Here is an 18,214-nt window from a genome sequence, read left to right as displayed (position 1 = left end):
TAGTCGAGTGATTTTACACCCTTTCAGTGACTTTACTTTATTTACCATTTCAGGCCCAATGGGACTCACGTCCCATCATATAGTAAATACAATGTTACATATATATGTGTATTATGGTCAGTATTACATTATATGTCAGTTTTAGGTCGGGTTGAAGAAGTGCAGTTTTCTTTGTTTGAACTGTCTTTTTAATGTTGCTGATTAAAGTAATGATGAAAATAAAGATTTCAACAATAACTTTTTTCTATCTTTTTCTTATTGACAATAAATAACGCCTTTACCGCCAGTAGGTACGTTCCTGTCCAACCCCCATCCACTTCAGCAAGAATTTTTAAACATAAAAATAATTTTGTGGATAACCTAACCAAACCCAAATAGGCGTTTTTACGAGAAAACAAATCGGTTTTGATTGCCCATGATGTAGGTCTCGAGTTGGTATTCAAATCGGTTGGTTCTCGTAAGAGAGAGAGAGAGAGGGAGAGGGTGTGTGTGTTTTGTGAACCCGGGACAAGGTGAATATGTATAGATACGCCAAGTGACTACAAGAAATCCCCACAAAAACAACACCCATCATGTTCAAGTCAATTTGTTTCGTATTAATTTTTTTAATATAATTTACTACAAATCGTTTTTTTAATATAATTTACTACAAATCGTTTTTAATATAATTTACTACAAATCGTTTTTTTTATATAATTTACTACAAATCGTTTTTAATATAATTTACTACAAATCGTTTTTAATATAATTTACTACAAATCGTTTTTAATATAATTTACTACAAATCGTTTTTAATATAATTTACTACAAATCGTTTTAATTTTTTTAATATAATTTACTACAAATCGTTTTTAATATAATTTACTACAAATCGTTTTTAATATAATTTACTACAAATCGTTTTTAATATAATTTACTACAAATCGTTTTTAATATAATTTACTACAAATCGTTTTTATAGTCTACATTAATTAAATTGATTAAATAGAAGTGTGTTCTGTGGTTTATTTCGTCTTGTAGACAAAGAGTTAAATGATTTTTATGGAATTATCTTAGGTTAAGATGTGTTTTAAGGTAATGCTGGATTCTCTGTATACCTATAGTATATATTTTTGTTGACCGTGACTGATCTAACAAAGCTTTCAATCCTGCAACAGTCTAAATTGATCCTTAAAAAGAAGTATAGTCTACTCTAATCATTTACCCGTCAATTGCCACTAAAATAAAATAACTAAATTCCTGGGATAAAATATTGCGTGGGGATCAAATCTGTTCACTGTCTGTATTTAACATACAATATAAAACATGGTAAATAAGATTCGTTTGACAACTAATCGATATATTAATCGATCAACTGTACTGATCATTATAGAACTTATAAAATACAATCAAACCTATGTAATATAATTAGTGTTCAACCATTAAAATGATGCGGTATCATTAAGGAAAGGATAGGGAGTGCTAAATGCGGAAATTCCACAAAAGCTATAAAGTTATTAAAAAAACATCAATAAAATCCCTCATAATGATGGTGAGTTAGAAGAAGCTTTAATGACGTTCATTATAGCTTCTTGGTGAGTTATCCTATAAAATGGCAAGTTCTAAAGTGACATTTAACATTAATTAGGGAAGTCTATAAATTTTCAGAAGAAAAAAAAATTCTATAATATTACACAAAGCAATATTCCAATTATTCAAAGAATTCATAAAACAAAACAAGTAAAAGCTATTTTAAGTACAGACTTCAACTAAGCACTGAAAATAAAACAGGACTCGTCCATTATAAACAGTGGATAGAAATGTAGAAATGGTCACATGTCACCAATAATTTCCCCATTGACTCTTTAATGTTAATTCTCGTCTCTTAGACCGGCTCTACCTCTTTCCCAAATGGAGCAACATGTGGCAACCTATTGCCAGGGCCCTCACATAGGAAGGGGGGGGGGGTGGCTGAGGGGGGGGGGGCGACACTTCTTGGGGGGGCTGAGATAGCAAATCACCGGTCTTCGCTTCCCCATAACCTGTGTAAACCAGTTCATATTTCAGCACAGAGGGTAGAACTATGATTTTTCCAACATATATTAAAGGGTTTTTCGATCACATGGAGAGTTGAAGTGGAAATAATGAATAGTTATTTAGATAAAGTGTTAAAAGTATAAAAATTGTATTTTAAGATTTCTTTAATCATAAAAAAAATCAACTGAGCGCAGGCAGAACAAAGCAATTGCAGTATGCCACAGGCTTGTGACGGCCCTCCCTCTTGCTCAAAAGCACATATGCGGTTCATCATACACAAACTGGAAGTAGACACAGGTATACATGCAATTTTCCACCCTACATTTCAACCTAACTAACCAACCTCTTAACTGTTGTATCCTTCCGTCTAAAAATCATGAATCATGAATATTCACCACAACCTGGCAGAAAATGTATATTCAAACCCTTTTCTTCAACTCTACACCAATAAGTCAACAAAGAACTCCATGCAAAGGGGGGAAAAGGGGAGAAAGACTAAAACTGGCTTTGACCATTATTTCAGGTGACTTTTTAAATTGATCAAGGGCGATAACGCCAACAATGTTATCGGAAATTGCTGAAAATCAATATGCTTGTCATAAAAGTAATCATCGTTTATAAATGTAAAGTCAGCGATGTGATTAATTTAGCCTGACAACGTAGAGTTGGGCAGAGGGACAGGGTTGACGACAATATCAGTAAATAAAGAATATAATAATATACCAAATTAGACTATAGGCCAACAATTATGAAGTTGTTAAAACATTAGCCCGCTGATCGATAGGAATACAAAAAATCAAATTAATGAAAAAAATATAGAAAATAACGAAACTAATTAGTTGAATCAATTGACTAAAACATAATGAGTTTTAATGATCTACAGGATGTGGTTTTATCAATATCTTAAACATGGTAACATTAACACACTGTAACAAAAAAGTCCGTGAAAAAACGTAAAAAATTACCAAGAAAATTTTATCCGTATTTGTTTTCCCTGTAATTTACAGAAATTCCTTCAATTAACATAAATTCTATCTTCAAATACAGAAAAACAAAATCCTAGTAATTTTTGTTTCGTTGGCATGAAAGTGATAAAAATTTTATTGAATTAACCATTGCCTTCATAGGGGTGTGTGAAATCGCAGGCAATCTTTATACGCAACCTCTTTCCGCTAATATATGAGTACGGAATATCCTGATCTGGAGACGAGCGCAAGGTATCACAAACCCCTACTCATCATGGATTGGACCGGTTAGATGCTTTCAGATGTAAGCTTGCGGTTCTATCAATTTGCAGGTATGTAAACTCAGCCATAGAGACAAACCGGCTTACACTGGCCAATCGGTTATACTATCCGGATTTAAGCGTGCTTGGTTACCAGATAATACACCTATACACACGGAGCGTTCAAACATATTTTTATACATTTATTAAAATACTTACAACGTGATTAACGTATGATGAATAACAATGTACTTTATAGATCTTATAAATAATGGAAATTAGATATACATGACATGTAATATACCGAAATTTACAAAATATGATTCTTCATATTATGGTTAATAAATTCAAATGAATACTATAACATGATAATTATTAGGAATGATAATATATGTATACGATTACTTATAGTTGCATTTACAAACAGAAATAATCCGTAAATTCCTGGTCATTCCACCGTTTATCCCGTAAAATAACAGAATTAAGTTCAATGTAGAATGGAATAAAACATGTTATCCCTAAATTTCACGGAAATTCCTGGTCATTTCACCGTTTATTCCGTAAAATAACAGAATTAAGTCCATTCTAGAAGGGAATAAAACATTTTATCCCTACATTTCACGTAAATTTCCTGTTTAAAACTGAATATCCCATAGAAATACATAAAACACGTAATTTGAAGAAATAATTCTCACTTTTAACACAATTTCTCCCAAAAAAAGTCATCGATTAACAGAAAAAAGTGTTAAACTACGGAATTTGGCCACATAAAAAATGGATATTTTTTTACAGTGCACTTTCACAAAGAATAAGTTGTGTACGATTGTATCGCAGCTATGGGTGTGCATACAATCCAATTTGCGCGAACCAGGCCACTTTTTAAGGTTTTGCAACTGCAGGGGCATGATAAGGTGGTCGTGGGAGGGTCTTTCCCAGTGTTAGCTCGGGGGGGGGGGGGTCATGAGTTACTTCCCGAGAAAATTTTGACATTTTGACCCTCTAAATGACGAATCATGTACCCGCACTTTGAAAGCATTAGCTTCCCTAGGTGGGCAAAAATTTTCCGTACGGGGGCATCTTGTACTTTGGCCATAACAAATGGTCTGGCGCGAACCCACCGAGTGCTCATATACATTTGAATTTGACCGCGCTTCAAATTTTCTATGAAGTCTTGATTATCCAACCTACTAAATATACATAAAATAACAACCACCATAAATATATTCATGGGCATATAGGTGTAGTCTTGATTATCCAACCTACTAAATATACATAAAATAACAACCACCATAAATATATTCATGGGCATATAGGTGTAGATGATCGCCTTTTCAACAGACAGTCAAATAGTTCTTCCGGTATTTTATTTTATGTGCTAAAAGTCTTTTCATGTAAAAGAAACAATATCGTATCATTTATATAATACAAACACCTAATTAGAGACTTTTTAGTGAATTAACTGAAATTCAAGAATGTTTATCGGTTTAATATTTTTCAGAGTATAATGTTTCACGAAAATTATAATTCAGGTCAAACAAAATTTATTCGCTCAAAATCACGCAAGCGTATCAGTCTAAACTACATTTCAAACGGACATTCCAGAAAATTTAAGAAGTACACTGTGAAGCAGTTTTAACATCTTCAGCAAGCTGTTAGGAAATATCCATGTTAAAGCGGAAATTGCAAATTTTCTAAGAAGGTCAAAACGTAATTATTTCTATGTCTTTTGCTCAATAGGTTGTCAACTCACAATTATACGATCATAGGTGTCATTCTCACACTTAAGATTCATTTACACAGGAAATAATAACACAATTACCTCCCAATTACCTACCTTGTTTTCTATTCTCCACCATGGAGTAGCGATATTCAAACGTTTGAAAATGAAGAGGAAAATGATATTTTTGCCAATTTCTCAGCTGGCAATAGTGAATTATAGGATTAATAGGATTATTCTTTAACAAGGTAGGACTGTTTATGGATACCATTTATTTTAATAAATCTTAAAAATATAACTTAAAAATTTGCAATTTCCGCTTTAAATACTCAACTTTTAGTAGACCACCATTAAACACAACGAAACGGACGATTAAAGAAACAGTCTCACGATTCAATAAATAGAGAATTTTCTACGAGTCTTTTTTGATATCCCTAACCCTAACCCTTGATATCAAAAAAGATTTTATTTATCACCCAATCCTTTCTTACATGCACAAATAAATAAATATAATTCTTTGCGATAGATTTCACTTTTACTGAACCTGACTACATTAATGCGTAATGATACATCATTTTTTGACAGCAATTCATCCTTTATATTGACCCAATGTTTCCATCAAGGTCGATTAAATAAAGTAGTTCTTTTCTGATAAAAAAGAAGTTACTTTTAATTAAAAAAAAATGAATTATGCTTTGAAAATACAAAAAAGTAGTTTCTTTTTGATTGACAAATCTCCTAAGGAGATATCTACGCTTCCGTGGGTATATTGCAGTATCTCTACTGTAGAATGTGATAAATCGTAATTCAGGTCGGGGTTGTTTTTTTTATTTACCGAAAAAAATATTTATATTCTCTTCTCCATCAAAAAGAAACAAAGGTGATTCTTTAAAATGGTGTATCAACAAACAAGTTATTCCTATCTCTTTAGTTTTGGCCCAGGTTTCCATATAATGCGGTAACTTTGTGTGGTCAGATTGGAGTGTATAGTGATTGGAGTGTATAGTGATTGTAGTAATTGAGAGTAATTTGAGTATATAAATGTTATAAATGTGCTTTAGAATATGGTATGGTTAATGCTCGGCTACGGGTAATAACAGGAATTCAAAATAATACTCACCCTTGGTTATTTGCTGGCATAGTTGGTGACAGAGATATGTGCGCGCCATTTTCATCTTTAATAGAAATTGTGGAGTGCCTGTAAAACAAGAGATAATCAAGATGATCTATTGATGTATTCAATATATTTATTGATTATCTCTCAACAATTACTACAAGTTGAAATATTATTTTTTATCTATAATAAATAATGTAATACATTTGTAAAGCGCACACACTCCAGTTATAACTATCTAATGTCCTTTTTTGCGATATGCGTCTCAGACATTACACAGCCACTGGGTTTTTACGAGAGGGGTTCACTAGTCCGCGGGTTCACTAGTCCGCAGCTATAAGAAATACTATAAATTTTGGTATCAAAAAACCTAATCCGAACCCTAACCCTAATAATAGATATCGGTGGACGAATGAACCCGCGGACTATAGCGCACCTTAACCCTAACCCTAACCCAACCCAACCCCTAAAAATAGATATCGGTGGGACTAATGAACCCGCGGACTATAGCGCACCTTAACCCTAACCCTAACCCAGCCCCTAATAATAGATATCGGTGGACTAATGAACCCGCGGACTAGTGAGCATTCCCCGTTTTTACACTAGCCGTATGAACTGACCAAGATTTGACGCATCTGCGATACCAACCCTCAGTGGAAGCGGGCGCTAAGTCCCACGAACGAATGATACACCTTTATTTATGAAATCCAAATTAAAAGCCCCCCACGCCCGCTACACTGTGCTGTAACGATAATATGGAATTGGTGACTGTCGACTCTGGTTATTGCCATATAAAACTTTGATTACCTTGATACTATAATATATACATAATCCATAATATCCTATTAAATCGAAGATTGATTATTATAAAAAGTATGAAATCTCGAGCCAAGGTTGGGTTAGATTGGGTTGTTTATTGATGTTTTCTTGAAAACAATGTAGCACGGAAGTATTTATTTCCGATAAAATTATGGCATATTTTGCACGTGCTTATTTTGCTTTTCAGCTAGGTTAATCCAACCCTGGAAATAAACATTCAGTTGATTGTGATTAAACGACGGAAATAGAAGATAGCAGAGGATAATCCAAGAACTTCCTTAGGCTTCGATATTAATTGTATACAGCGAGTAACGACAAATACAAGCTATCAATGGATTTCCACTCAATCAAGGTCGCTTAAAATAGATTCTTCCAATATGAGGTAGTTTTCTTGCGATTAAAATGGATTGGAAGCACATTTGTGATAGAAAAATTAATATGAATATGTTTTTAGTCAAAATATACCATCAAATCACACAATTTGTACGCGACAAGGCATCTTTAAATACATTTAAATGACACAAGGGCGTATTCTTCTACAAACTGGTGAATATTTCAACGTCTCTTTAAACAGTCGTCTCATTGTGAAATCTGCTTCATAAGTACGGCCACCTTGTCAATGATATGGGACAGAGGGCTTGTCATGGAACAACGTCTAGTCGTCCGGATGGGACACAAAAATCGTGTACATGTTGGCGTGCAGGAAAATGGACCCTTGACAGCTTGAATTCGAATTAATAGGAGGCCGCTGTCTGGGTAAAATTTCCCCCCATAGCGTGGCGCATATTCGTCTTCATTACAACCCACCCCCCACCCACATCACCTTTTTTTATTTCATCTCTATAATACCGTCAGGTTTTTATATGTGGCTGTCGGCGACGTGTCACTAATGGACTTAGTGAACACGTTGAAATATAAAAGAACGGTAGTATTAATGAAGTGTAATGGTATTTATTGGTAGTAACAGGAGCTAAAAGAACTTAATGCATTAGATTTGGAAACGCGTGAATAATCTGATCCTTCCATTACTTGAAAAACGAAATTTATGCCAAGTATCGAATTTTGATATTTTTACAATAAATCTATTGCTTTCATTGTCTTATACAATGATTAGTAATTATGGGGTGTAATATGTCACTAGCACTGCTAATATACTACATGTTTCTATGGTAACAGTTGTATTTGTTGTGTACAGGAATTTATTATCAAGTAATTTTCCAATAAACAATTTTATTAAATTAACCGGACGCAATGTTAAGGTGTCATCGATTACTTATATTAACGAGCATTGAACCATCACTATACAGTAACCATATAGTATAAAATAATAATAATCAATACATGCTTAGTTCTAATCTGTAATCCCAGTTCAACTACTGGTCAGACTTGGTTAGGAGATGTCCAGTTTCAGGGATAATTCCACTTTATACTGACCGAACGTCAATAACAAACGTCAATTTACTGTATGGCACCACGACATAATTCATTTACACTACAGCCCTAAGCATGGAGACGTCACAATTCTTAGAGTAATAGTGCTGTTATAATGGCTAATGAGAACTGTGGAATTCACGATAATATCTTATTACTGTAGTATCATACTTTTAATCTAAATTACAGTATATAGGATGTAAAACATAATACGTTTTGTTTCTCAAAACGCCTACAATACGCGAAAGGGTGTATCGAAGATTCTCACCGACTTCTATCATCAATAATGTTTGAATTTTATAAAGAAATCTTCAAAATTAATATTCCAAACAATTTTTAGATATTAAGTTGTTTGAATAAACTGTTGCCATGATGTTAATTATTTCATTAACTATTAATCGCTGTTGATAAAATCAGCACTGGGTTCAGAATATTCTTGTAATTATAAAAAAAACCATGATGGATTATATTTCTCTTTTAATGTCAAATAGAATCATACGGAGATTTATTATTTCTGGTAGCAGATGATTGGAAAAGAACTATATACATAATATGATTTCGTATCGCAGTCATACCTAGAATTGGGAATCTCCTACTAGCCAGACAGAGCGCTACGTCGCATCAACACTTACATCCCATATTTAATTCAGTAATTAGACCGAAACTATGAAGGTAGAATAGTCCCAGACCTCTGAACCACTTTGACGACAAATTAAGCCCAGTTTAAAATGGATAGCCATTGTTTATCTTGTTTATAGTCTGGTCCTTCTTCATTAGCCCTGTCGCAGCAGAAAGTAGGAAGTTAAACCCCATTTCATTTCATTATCGTCTGGAGGCAAAATGATGAAAACCCAGTTTGACATTTTCCTACATTCCCGAAATGGGTTTATTCTCCCAGTGCTGCTCGGGAGTCTGATGACAGGGGAAACCAGGTTTAACATGGATAACCATTGAGTATCTTGCTGATCTTTATTTTATCCCTACAAAAATGGGAAAACCAGTTTGACTATATATTTCCCACCGACAACTAATCTTCGAGATGGGTTTATTCCCTGGGCTACCTGTATGTATATACTGGAATAAATATGCCAGTCTTACCTACCTTTATACATACTATTTCATCACTGTCTGACATAAATGGCGACCTCTTGTCATGTACATACGCAATTAACACTAAAGTCTAACCGATATGAAATTAATAAACTAAAACAAATACGTATTGCTCTATCCAGTTGCTAAATCACTCTAAAAGTTTATGATGTCGGAGGAACAATAGTACATATAATATGCTTTAATATTTCTCTGACCTACTTAGTCTTCAGTTTTTAAAGGCCATATCTGCGACTAGTCTACCACACCGGAGGCTCAATGCGCGGGGGTGTTCATCAAATGGGCACAAAAGCAGACCCCGAATATCTCGAAAACGACCCAACGGCGGACTGATTACCACCCGGCATCGTATTCTGCGCAAAATTGTACTCTAGAAAAGTTGGGTCTGGTTTTGTGCCCATTTGATGGACACCTCCCCGTGCTGAGCCTCCAGACTATACAGTTCAGTCGAAATTTTCTGGTAAAATGAACAATTTCTCATCATGACATCAACCAGGAAAAATGTTTATGTTGCCGAAGTATGATCGATGACTAGGATCAGACCAATCATTGGGTGAAATATAGCAAACGAAGATTTTATTGAATATATGACATTTCTCTTTTAATAGATTTGCTCTATTTCCGCCTAGCTGTATCAGATGTATAAAACGTGTTTAATTCTGTGTAAAGGATTAATACGGAAGAAACATCATCTCTATACCCTGCGTTCAAACAGATAGAGGTGGTACTATATAGTTCCTTCTGGCACAATCCGATGTGGATCACATAGTACTTTAATAAGCAAAATTGTCATATTTTTTTCTTCGAAACAACGATTGATTATTGTTATTTATACAATTAAGAATGTTATCTTACCTGACCAGGATGCAAATCATCTCTTTTAAATCAAAGCGTTAAAAGCTGGCTTTACCCGACATTTTATAACGGAATAGATTTGACGTCTTAACGTCATGAAGGTGTACAACAGCCAATTAAAATACGCGACTTAAAAACACAAGAAGAGTAAAATTATTGGTCGTGCATGACTAATGCACCGTAATTATGAATAGCCGATCAAATTTTGTTTAAAACGCGGCTTGCTTAACTTTACTGACAATATTTGCAGATAAGTAAAAGTTGTGTCACTATATTGGACCGGGTATGTTTAATTAGTGGCAGTAGTTTAAAATTATCTTATTTTTAAAATGTTGTTGCATTAATAAAGAAATTAAGTTTGCCAGGTGAAACTAAAGGCATCCAATAGTAGCTAAAAACAAACACATCAGTATATCTCAAAGGTTTTAGCTACTATCTCGCAGCCACGATGTTGTATTCACATTTAGGCGTTGTTGTAAAAGTACAAAATTCGCCAAGGGGCGTTGGGTACAACCATCTGAAGTTCAATAATAAGTTTCACATGTTAACTATTTAAAAGTACCTGTTTACTGCTGCTATTGTTGCAATTAATTCATGAATGTCCCTTGAACTACAGTGACGACTAAACACAATCTGAAATATACATAAAAATACATTTATTCACATTTTATTAGTTAAGAGCTAAATATGCCTATTGGAAGTCTTTCTATGGGCTTCAAGTGTTATAGAAATTATTAATTTGATCTTTGTTTACATAGCAGGACCAAAATCAACTCGGTCAACTTTGGAAACAGCTTGTATTTAAACAGTCGTCCATTTAATAATTAAATCATTAAAAGGCTGACCAAGCTAACATTTACCGTTAATCACTGACATCACTTCAGGAGACTGCCGATGAAAGAACTGATAATTGAAGGGTACCGTAGGCATTGAGAATGTTACTTGGTAATCCAGAATATGTGGGCGAGGTTATCGTCTGTCAATCAAACGATAGAGTAATTTTTAATATTTTCTTTTTTTTATCATCTATTTTTGAACTGTCATATCAAGAATGACCAACTCTTTATTAAAATATTAAATAATGTATCTTTAATGTAAGATTATTTTATTTTCGTTGCAGAACCCAGGACCTACATTCAGTACTTTACAGATCCCAGTACCTACATTCAGTACTTTACAGATCCCAGGACCTACATTCAGTACTTTACAGATCCCAGGACCTACATTCAGTACTTTACAGATCCCAGGACCTACATTCAGTACTTTACAGATCCCAGTACCTACATTCAGTACTTTACAGTGTTTGTATTCAACTTTATATATGTTGTATTTTGTTGATAGACTTTATATAATATAATAAAAAGGACACCGACTGTTTAATATAAAATGTCGGGTTGTTTTAATACAGGTATAATGTTGTTGTGGAGAAAGATATATTTGAATTTAATATAGATTATATGATTATATTATTGTTATAAAGAATAATAGTCATATTTAATAATGCAGGAAGTGTTGTTATATTTTAATACATGCTATATTACATAAATATTATGAAGTGAAATAAAATGAAATAGGGTTTAGCGTCCTACTGTTCTTCACCGACGGGCATACATCGTGCTATGAGGGAAATTTTGCCCGTATATCGGCGCTACGGTCTACTCGAATTCCAACTGTCAAAGGTTCTCTTACGTACATGCCGATGTGTACATAAAAACTCGGGATAGTTATATTTAAATACAAATTATATAAAATGGTAATGATGATAATGACAGTGGTATTTAATACATATTGTTCTACAGACTATATAATATTATGGGTCATTGTATTTTAATACATAATAATATGGTTATTATGACGTATTGATTGCTTCTCAACGATATCACCATATTTGTCGATACAGAGATAAGAAGTAGCATTAGGAGTAAAGTAGTCACGGTCTAATGAGAATAGGTCCCCGGAGATGTGGTCATCAAATTGGTTCCACACTATTTTAACATATTATATAACCATCACATTTACCATATATTATTATCTTTGATAAACATCACGATAGAAATACTCATAAATAATTAACAAAATATCAGTTTAGCAATCCAAAGTTACTAGAAAACAAAACATCTATCACATTATTATTGTCATCAGATCCGGTATGTTACCACATATCTCTACAATTATTTCCAATGTACTATTAAGATATTAATGAAATTCGGTACCATAATACAAAATTTTACCGAAATCATTTAATTCATTTGGGAGTAGCAATGTGTATATGGTGCCCTTGTCAACGTGTAGTTGTCAAGTCATCAAAATTAAAATGTAAAAGTTTGGTTGGGAAATTCCCGTTGACCGACTTATATAAATTTCATTAAACCATAACCCGAGAACGGAAATCACAATTCTAATCTATATATGTAAACAGACGGATCGGGACTTGAGATGCGATTTCCACATCATTAAATATTGACCTACGTATCAGTACTAATGTGTTCGGCAATTAAATATCGATAGAATAAAAAGTATAGAATGTCGGTTGAATTTATTTACATGGTCATTATAGAAATAATGAATTACATATTCTGTTACCTCCTTACACACAAATAATATCATTAAAGGGCCAATCTCGATTATATTTTGGGGAATAAAACGATAAAACTGCTTAATTTTGTGTGAAAATCCCTTCAAATACTCTACCTTAGGGTCGAGCAACTAACTCAATATACGTGACACATTTTCAAACAACTTAAACCCATCAGTCTTCATTTGGAAATGTCACAAGCTGTCCGGATAAAACCAGACTTTTATTTTATAAAAATAACGTGTAGGTGAAATTTACCATTCGTTATTAAGTACAACAAAGAACCGAAATAGACTATCAGGTCACCCAACGAAAAAATTGACCCGAAATCTTAAAAGGGTTGCGTGTCCGGAAAAGCGGTTTTGAGCTGAAATTTTGAGACACGGTAAATATACCATTCCTCTATATTTTGGCGCTTAAATTTCATACGTACATGGACATTTATTTCTGAAACTCTGTTACAATCGGGATGGTCCCTTTAAACTAATTATGGAAAATATAAAAAATCAAAAAAATTAATCAGAGCTGCATGCTCAGTTGAGGTTTTCTCATTTTTCATTTTCCCGATTACGAAATGGTTATTAAAAAATAAAATGGAGTGTTTTATATTCATATTATTGAACGATAGAAAGCTAACTTTATTTGTAGAGAAAAGAAGATACGCTTCAACCAATACATCTGTAAGCAATAATTGACATTCAGAAATTAAAGTTGAAAATACACAGTAGTGATGTAAAAGTGGGTAAAGAAGAGTTTCTATACAATCATGCACATCTATAGTCATATTGATCACGATCAATAAAATCATTCAATTTGTTAATGTAAATTTATAATCACACCCTCTAAGTGTCTCGTTTCATCTAATTAAAGACACATTTCAACCGCAGGACATTTGATTAAGTACACTCAAGTTTTAGAAAATGGTCCTACATAACGGGTGTCTACTTCTGATAAGACTCGTTGGTGGTTTTCCCGAGAGCATCGTCTAGACAAATCCAACGAATTATTAGGAATCGATTGAACGTGGTGGAAGGGTAAATGACGGCCATTAGTGTTTTGAAGTAACTGCCTATACCAAATGGAGAATTTGTGGTTTTCATCGACATGTAATTAGGAGCCTTTCTTCTGAATGACACTTTTTAATAATAACATATCATATTAGAAGGTTTGACTTATTTAGAGATTGAACGACAAATTTAAAGTTTAGACTTTAATTTTCATTTGATCATCCTATCAAATTATACACTACGAATGATAAACGTGTCTTAAACATTTAGGTTCCCGACTTACATTCTACACACAGAGTTCTATCTACTTCAGAATAGATCTCTGTTCAGAATGGCCGCTATTTGAATAATTCGTGTACCATTTTGTCACGCGGTTCTAATCAGTTTCATACACACGAAAACTAAATAAAGGAAGCATCATAAAAATATTTTCAAAATTTTCGACTAAAATCGTCGATACGGGAATTAAAATGTCGGCCAACTTACATCGTGTATGTTCTCAATCGGAACTAATTGTTGACAGACTGCATAAGTTTCGTATGGACACACTATTTAAATCCAAAAAGAATTTGTCCATTATGTCATCAAATATCAGATACGATCCCCGATACGTACATTAAAAATCAAATTTACATTCAGTTAAAGACAAATTAAACTGTTTACACCACAATTTACACTGATTTATTATTTACCAAATATAATCATCTGGTTGTCATTTACAATCTGTTATAATTATCGCATTTGGTGAGATTTGGTTAACAGTTCCTATGTTATTATAAAGCTGATATGTTTGCGATACCAGTACCATTTATTTTCCATAACCCATTTATATAACGATATTGATTGATTTGTATACATTATTATTGATTTGGTAAATATCGACTTTTTACCCAGATAGACATCAAGTTAAAAATAAAATACTAACAAAACAAAGTATTCGGCGAACTGTTGTTTGTTTCAAGTGGCAATAGTATTATTAATTAATAATAAAATAAAACAAAACACGTCGAGTGTTTAGATGGGGTTAAAATATTAGATGGTCATCTTCAAACTTCTTGGATTCTACAAGCCCCTCTATTTCTTAAAGGGGAAGACCAACGATTTTCAATAAGGTTTCCATAAATAATAAATATATATTCAGAAATAATCCCTCCTATAACATATGCAAAAAATAATTTGTAAGCGAGAAATTAATTTTTATTGATACCGGAAGTGACGTAGTTGGTTCGACACGCTCACTGGTCACTATAGTAAACATACAAATTTGGAGTAAGTTTAGCGCTGTATTTTGTGATCGTTTCGCCGTTTGGCAGAAAATCTGATGAAAGGTAATCTTTATTAGGATATTAAGAACAAGAACTTACGGTGTTTTGAAGGTATAATATACAACGCGTTTGTGTAAATTAAGTTTCTAAACCGGACACTGTGACACAATTTAAGCCACATGGCTAATTGTTTACATCACGTGATAGCTGGCACGTGACAGATATTAACCGAACACAAATTGGCGACCTATTCGGCTAGCGACCTATTCGACCGATCCAGCTGGCAACCTGTTCGTTGGCAACCTATTCAGAATAAATTCAACAGTCGCCCAAACCCATCTATTTTTATCAACCAATAAGATCCAACGTAACGTCTATCAAATGAAAGTAGAATATATTATCATTTATCCATTCCTTTAGCTCAGAATAGAGATGTAATTTCGCATTATCTTACAAAATTCTGGACATCCAACTAAATATATTCCGAAAGCTGATTAAATAAGCTTTCGAAATATTATTAGTAAAAGTTGGCACAATCATATTAAAGGGGTGCGCTCTCATTCTGAATAGGTTGCCAACGAACAGGTTGCCAGCTGGATCGGTCGAATAGGTCGCTAGCCGAATAGGTCGCCAATTTGTGTTCGGTTAATATCTGTCACGTGCCAGCTATCACGTGATGTAAACAATTAGCCATGTGGCTTAAATTGTGTCACAGTGTCCAGTTTAGAAACTTAATTTACACAAACGCGTTGTATATTATACCTTCAAAACACCGTAAGTTCTTGTTCTTAATATCGCAATAAAGATTACCTTTCATCAGATTTTCTGCCAAACGGCGAAACGATCACAAAATACAGCGCTAAACTTGCTCCAAACTTGTATGTTTACTATAGTGACCAGTGAGCGTGTCGAACCAACTACGTCACTTCCGGTATTAATAAAAATTAATTTCTCGCTTGCAAATTATTTTTTGCATATGTTATAGAAGGGATTATTTCTAAATATATATTTATTATTTATGGAAACCTTATTGAAAATCGTTGGTCTTCCCCTTTAAATGCAATCTTTAAAAACTCCAATTGTTAAATAGTTGAGGCAAGATAATGTTTGTTTCCAGTAAAGACTATTACAAGTACCGGAGCTAAAACTATTAAAATTTAAAAATTAAAGGGGTATTATGGCAGATTAGATAAGGAACTATTTTAGTTTGTATAGGTTTATGGTTACTTTAATGTGAAATGTTTTAAATGTATACACTGTTTTGATATCTATTTGTAGTTTAAATATAACCATGGTTACGACTTGCGATTCTTGTTGCTTAATTTCGCAGTTTATTAATCTGAGCAAGTGTCTGTATTTGAAAGGTTATTACCATGATGTTACTCTCTCCATAAGAAGACTTAATTCATAATATAAGAAACCGTAAAGGATTCTCTGGCTTGTGAGACGCACTCTAATGGCTTCCTCGTGGGTAGTTAAATTTGGATAACCACATTTCTATATTAATGATCATGACAATTACTATGTGTCTGGAATAATTCCTGCAGCTTTCTAACAAGGTTATGCGGATGTTTCCGATGTCGTTCATGACCTGATAAATATGAATTTCAATAGACCACAGGCCTTTTATATAACTAAAGGAAACAGATGCCATTTCTCGGTGGCTAAGTATTTTCGTGTTAATTATTTTCACATTAGCAGTTACAGCATTTCCGTTATATCCTGAGACAATAGTCATCTTATATATCGTAAAAATATACAAATCACTAAATTATTCTTTAAAATAATTCATTTTCCTTGAGTTTTATCAACATCTCAATTTCTATTGTTTTGATCTTTGACAAAATGAATATCGTATAAAATTCGTAAAACCGAGATTTCCAAAAATACAAAACAATCTGGCCTATGATCCAATATCATAGCAGTCTAGTTATCCATAATATCTTTAAATATGTTTTTTTGGGGGTGTGGATTTATATCGACTGTCCCTGCATTTAAAGCGTCCGCTAGAATTAGTTTAGGTTAGGGTCCTTTAGTCTTGATGTCACCATGACGGAGGTCAATAATGTACCGATTTATGTTGTTATAAACACCCCCTTCTAGGCCGTCATAAGATGTAAGCGGTTGTTATGATTTATCTATTTTATCTTTAACAATTTAATAATTAATATTGGCTGTTGGTATCAGCATCATCATAGGTCTACAACATGATAAACTAAATTATTTTTCTAATTAAAAATGAACAAACACATCTCATAAAGATATAATAATATCAAAATTACTTTTATGAACGCGTGCTCTATAAAACCGATCGCTAACCATGAATATCAATACGAAGACGATATAACGACACACGGGCATATGATAAACTAATAACAAATAATGTCTTATATTATGATTCATTTTTTTAAAAAGATGTTTTAAATCTATATTTAACGAGACAGTTGATGTATCTGTAATACAGCGGGATAAAAATACCAAAATACTGACCTTCTCTTCTTTATCGTTTATATCCAGGAATATTGTCTTAGACGATTCTATAGAAGACCCGTTTCCCATCTTGTCAACTAAAGATATAAGTTCCTGATATAATTCACAGAATATGTGTCCGCAGTTAATGAACAGAAATTAGTATAAATGGAACGAGCTTTGAACATTCCTGGATGTATTGAGCAATATTCTAAGATACCATCAACTGCCACTTTGACTCTCGTGCACGACAATGTCAGTTCATCTAGTCAATAACTTCCAGTACGGTGCCACTGTTAAGCGATTCTAGCATATTCCGCACTGCCATCTGAAGCTACAACGCATGCGTCTTTTCAACTGACTGTGTTTACGCATGTTACTATGGTGATGATTTTGAATTGCGCTAATGGAATTCCATAGTTACTAATGATGCGACAAAAATCGGATATAGCTGGGATTGAAGTCGTGCATGACGTGGTAATTAATATAATACTTGTCATTTCTTTCAAACGGTAACAGTAATATGGCCAGCAGGTGCATTATTGAGAAACCAATAACTATAAGTATTTAAGAGAATCAATTTTGTCTGATTATTGATGAACATTATCGTG

General features: G+C 33.4%; 1 protein-coding gene across 3 annotated transcripts in view; it reads right to left on the bottom strand.

The window, feature by feature from the left end:
- Nucleotides 1-17,905, bottom strand: part of LOC126829639 (high affinity cGMP-specific 3',5'-cyclic phosphodiesterase 9A) — a 42,380-nt gene extending 24,475 nt beyond the window's left edge. Inside the window, exons 1-3 of one of the 3 annotated variants that reach the window (XM_050559638.2) lie at nt 17,625-17,905; nt 10,850-10,920; nt 6,079-6,156 (exon numbers count right to left, since the gene is read on the bottom strand). In XM_050559638.2, the coding sequence (XP_050415595.1) occupies nt 6,079-6,156; nt 10,850-10,920; nt 17,625-17,693 (218 nt within the window). In that variant the 5' untranslated portion in view covers nt 17,694-17,905. The remainder of the gene's footprint in view (nt 1-6,078; nt 6,157-10,849; nt 10,921-17,624) is intronic. The other 2 variants (XM_050559637.2, XM_050559639.1) reach the window with 2 other exon arrangements.
- Nucleotides 17,906-18,214: the final 309 nt, after the last annotated feature.

This window comes from Patella vulgata, chromosome 8 (assembly GCF_932274485.2).
Source record: "Patella vulgata chromosome 8, xgPatVulg1.2, whole genome shotgun sequence".
Classification (NCBI taxonomy): Eukaryota; Metazoa; Mollusca; class Gastropoda; family Patellidae; genus Patella; species Patella vulgata.
This window is presented reverse-complemented; position numbering and strand designations above follow the sequence as displayed.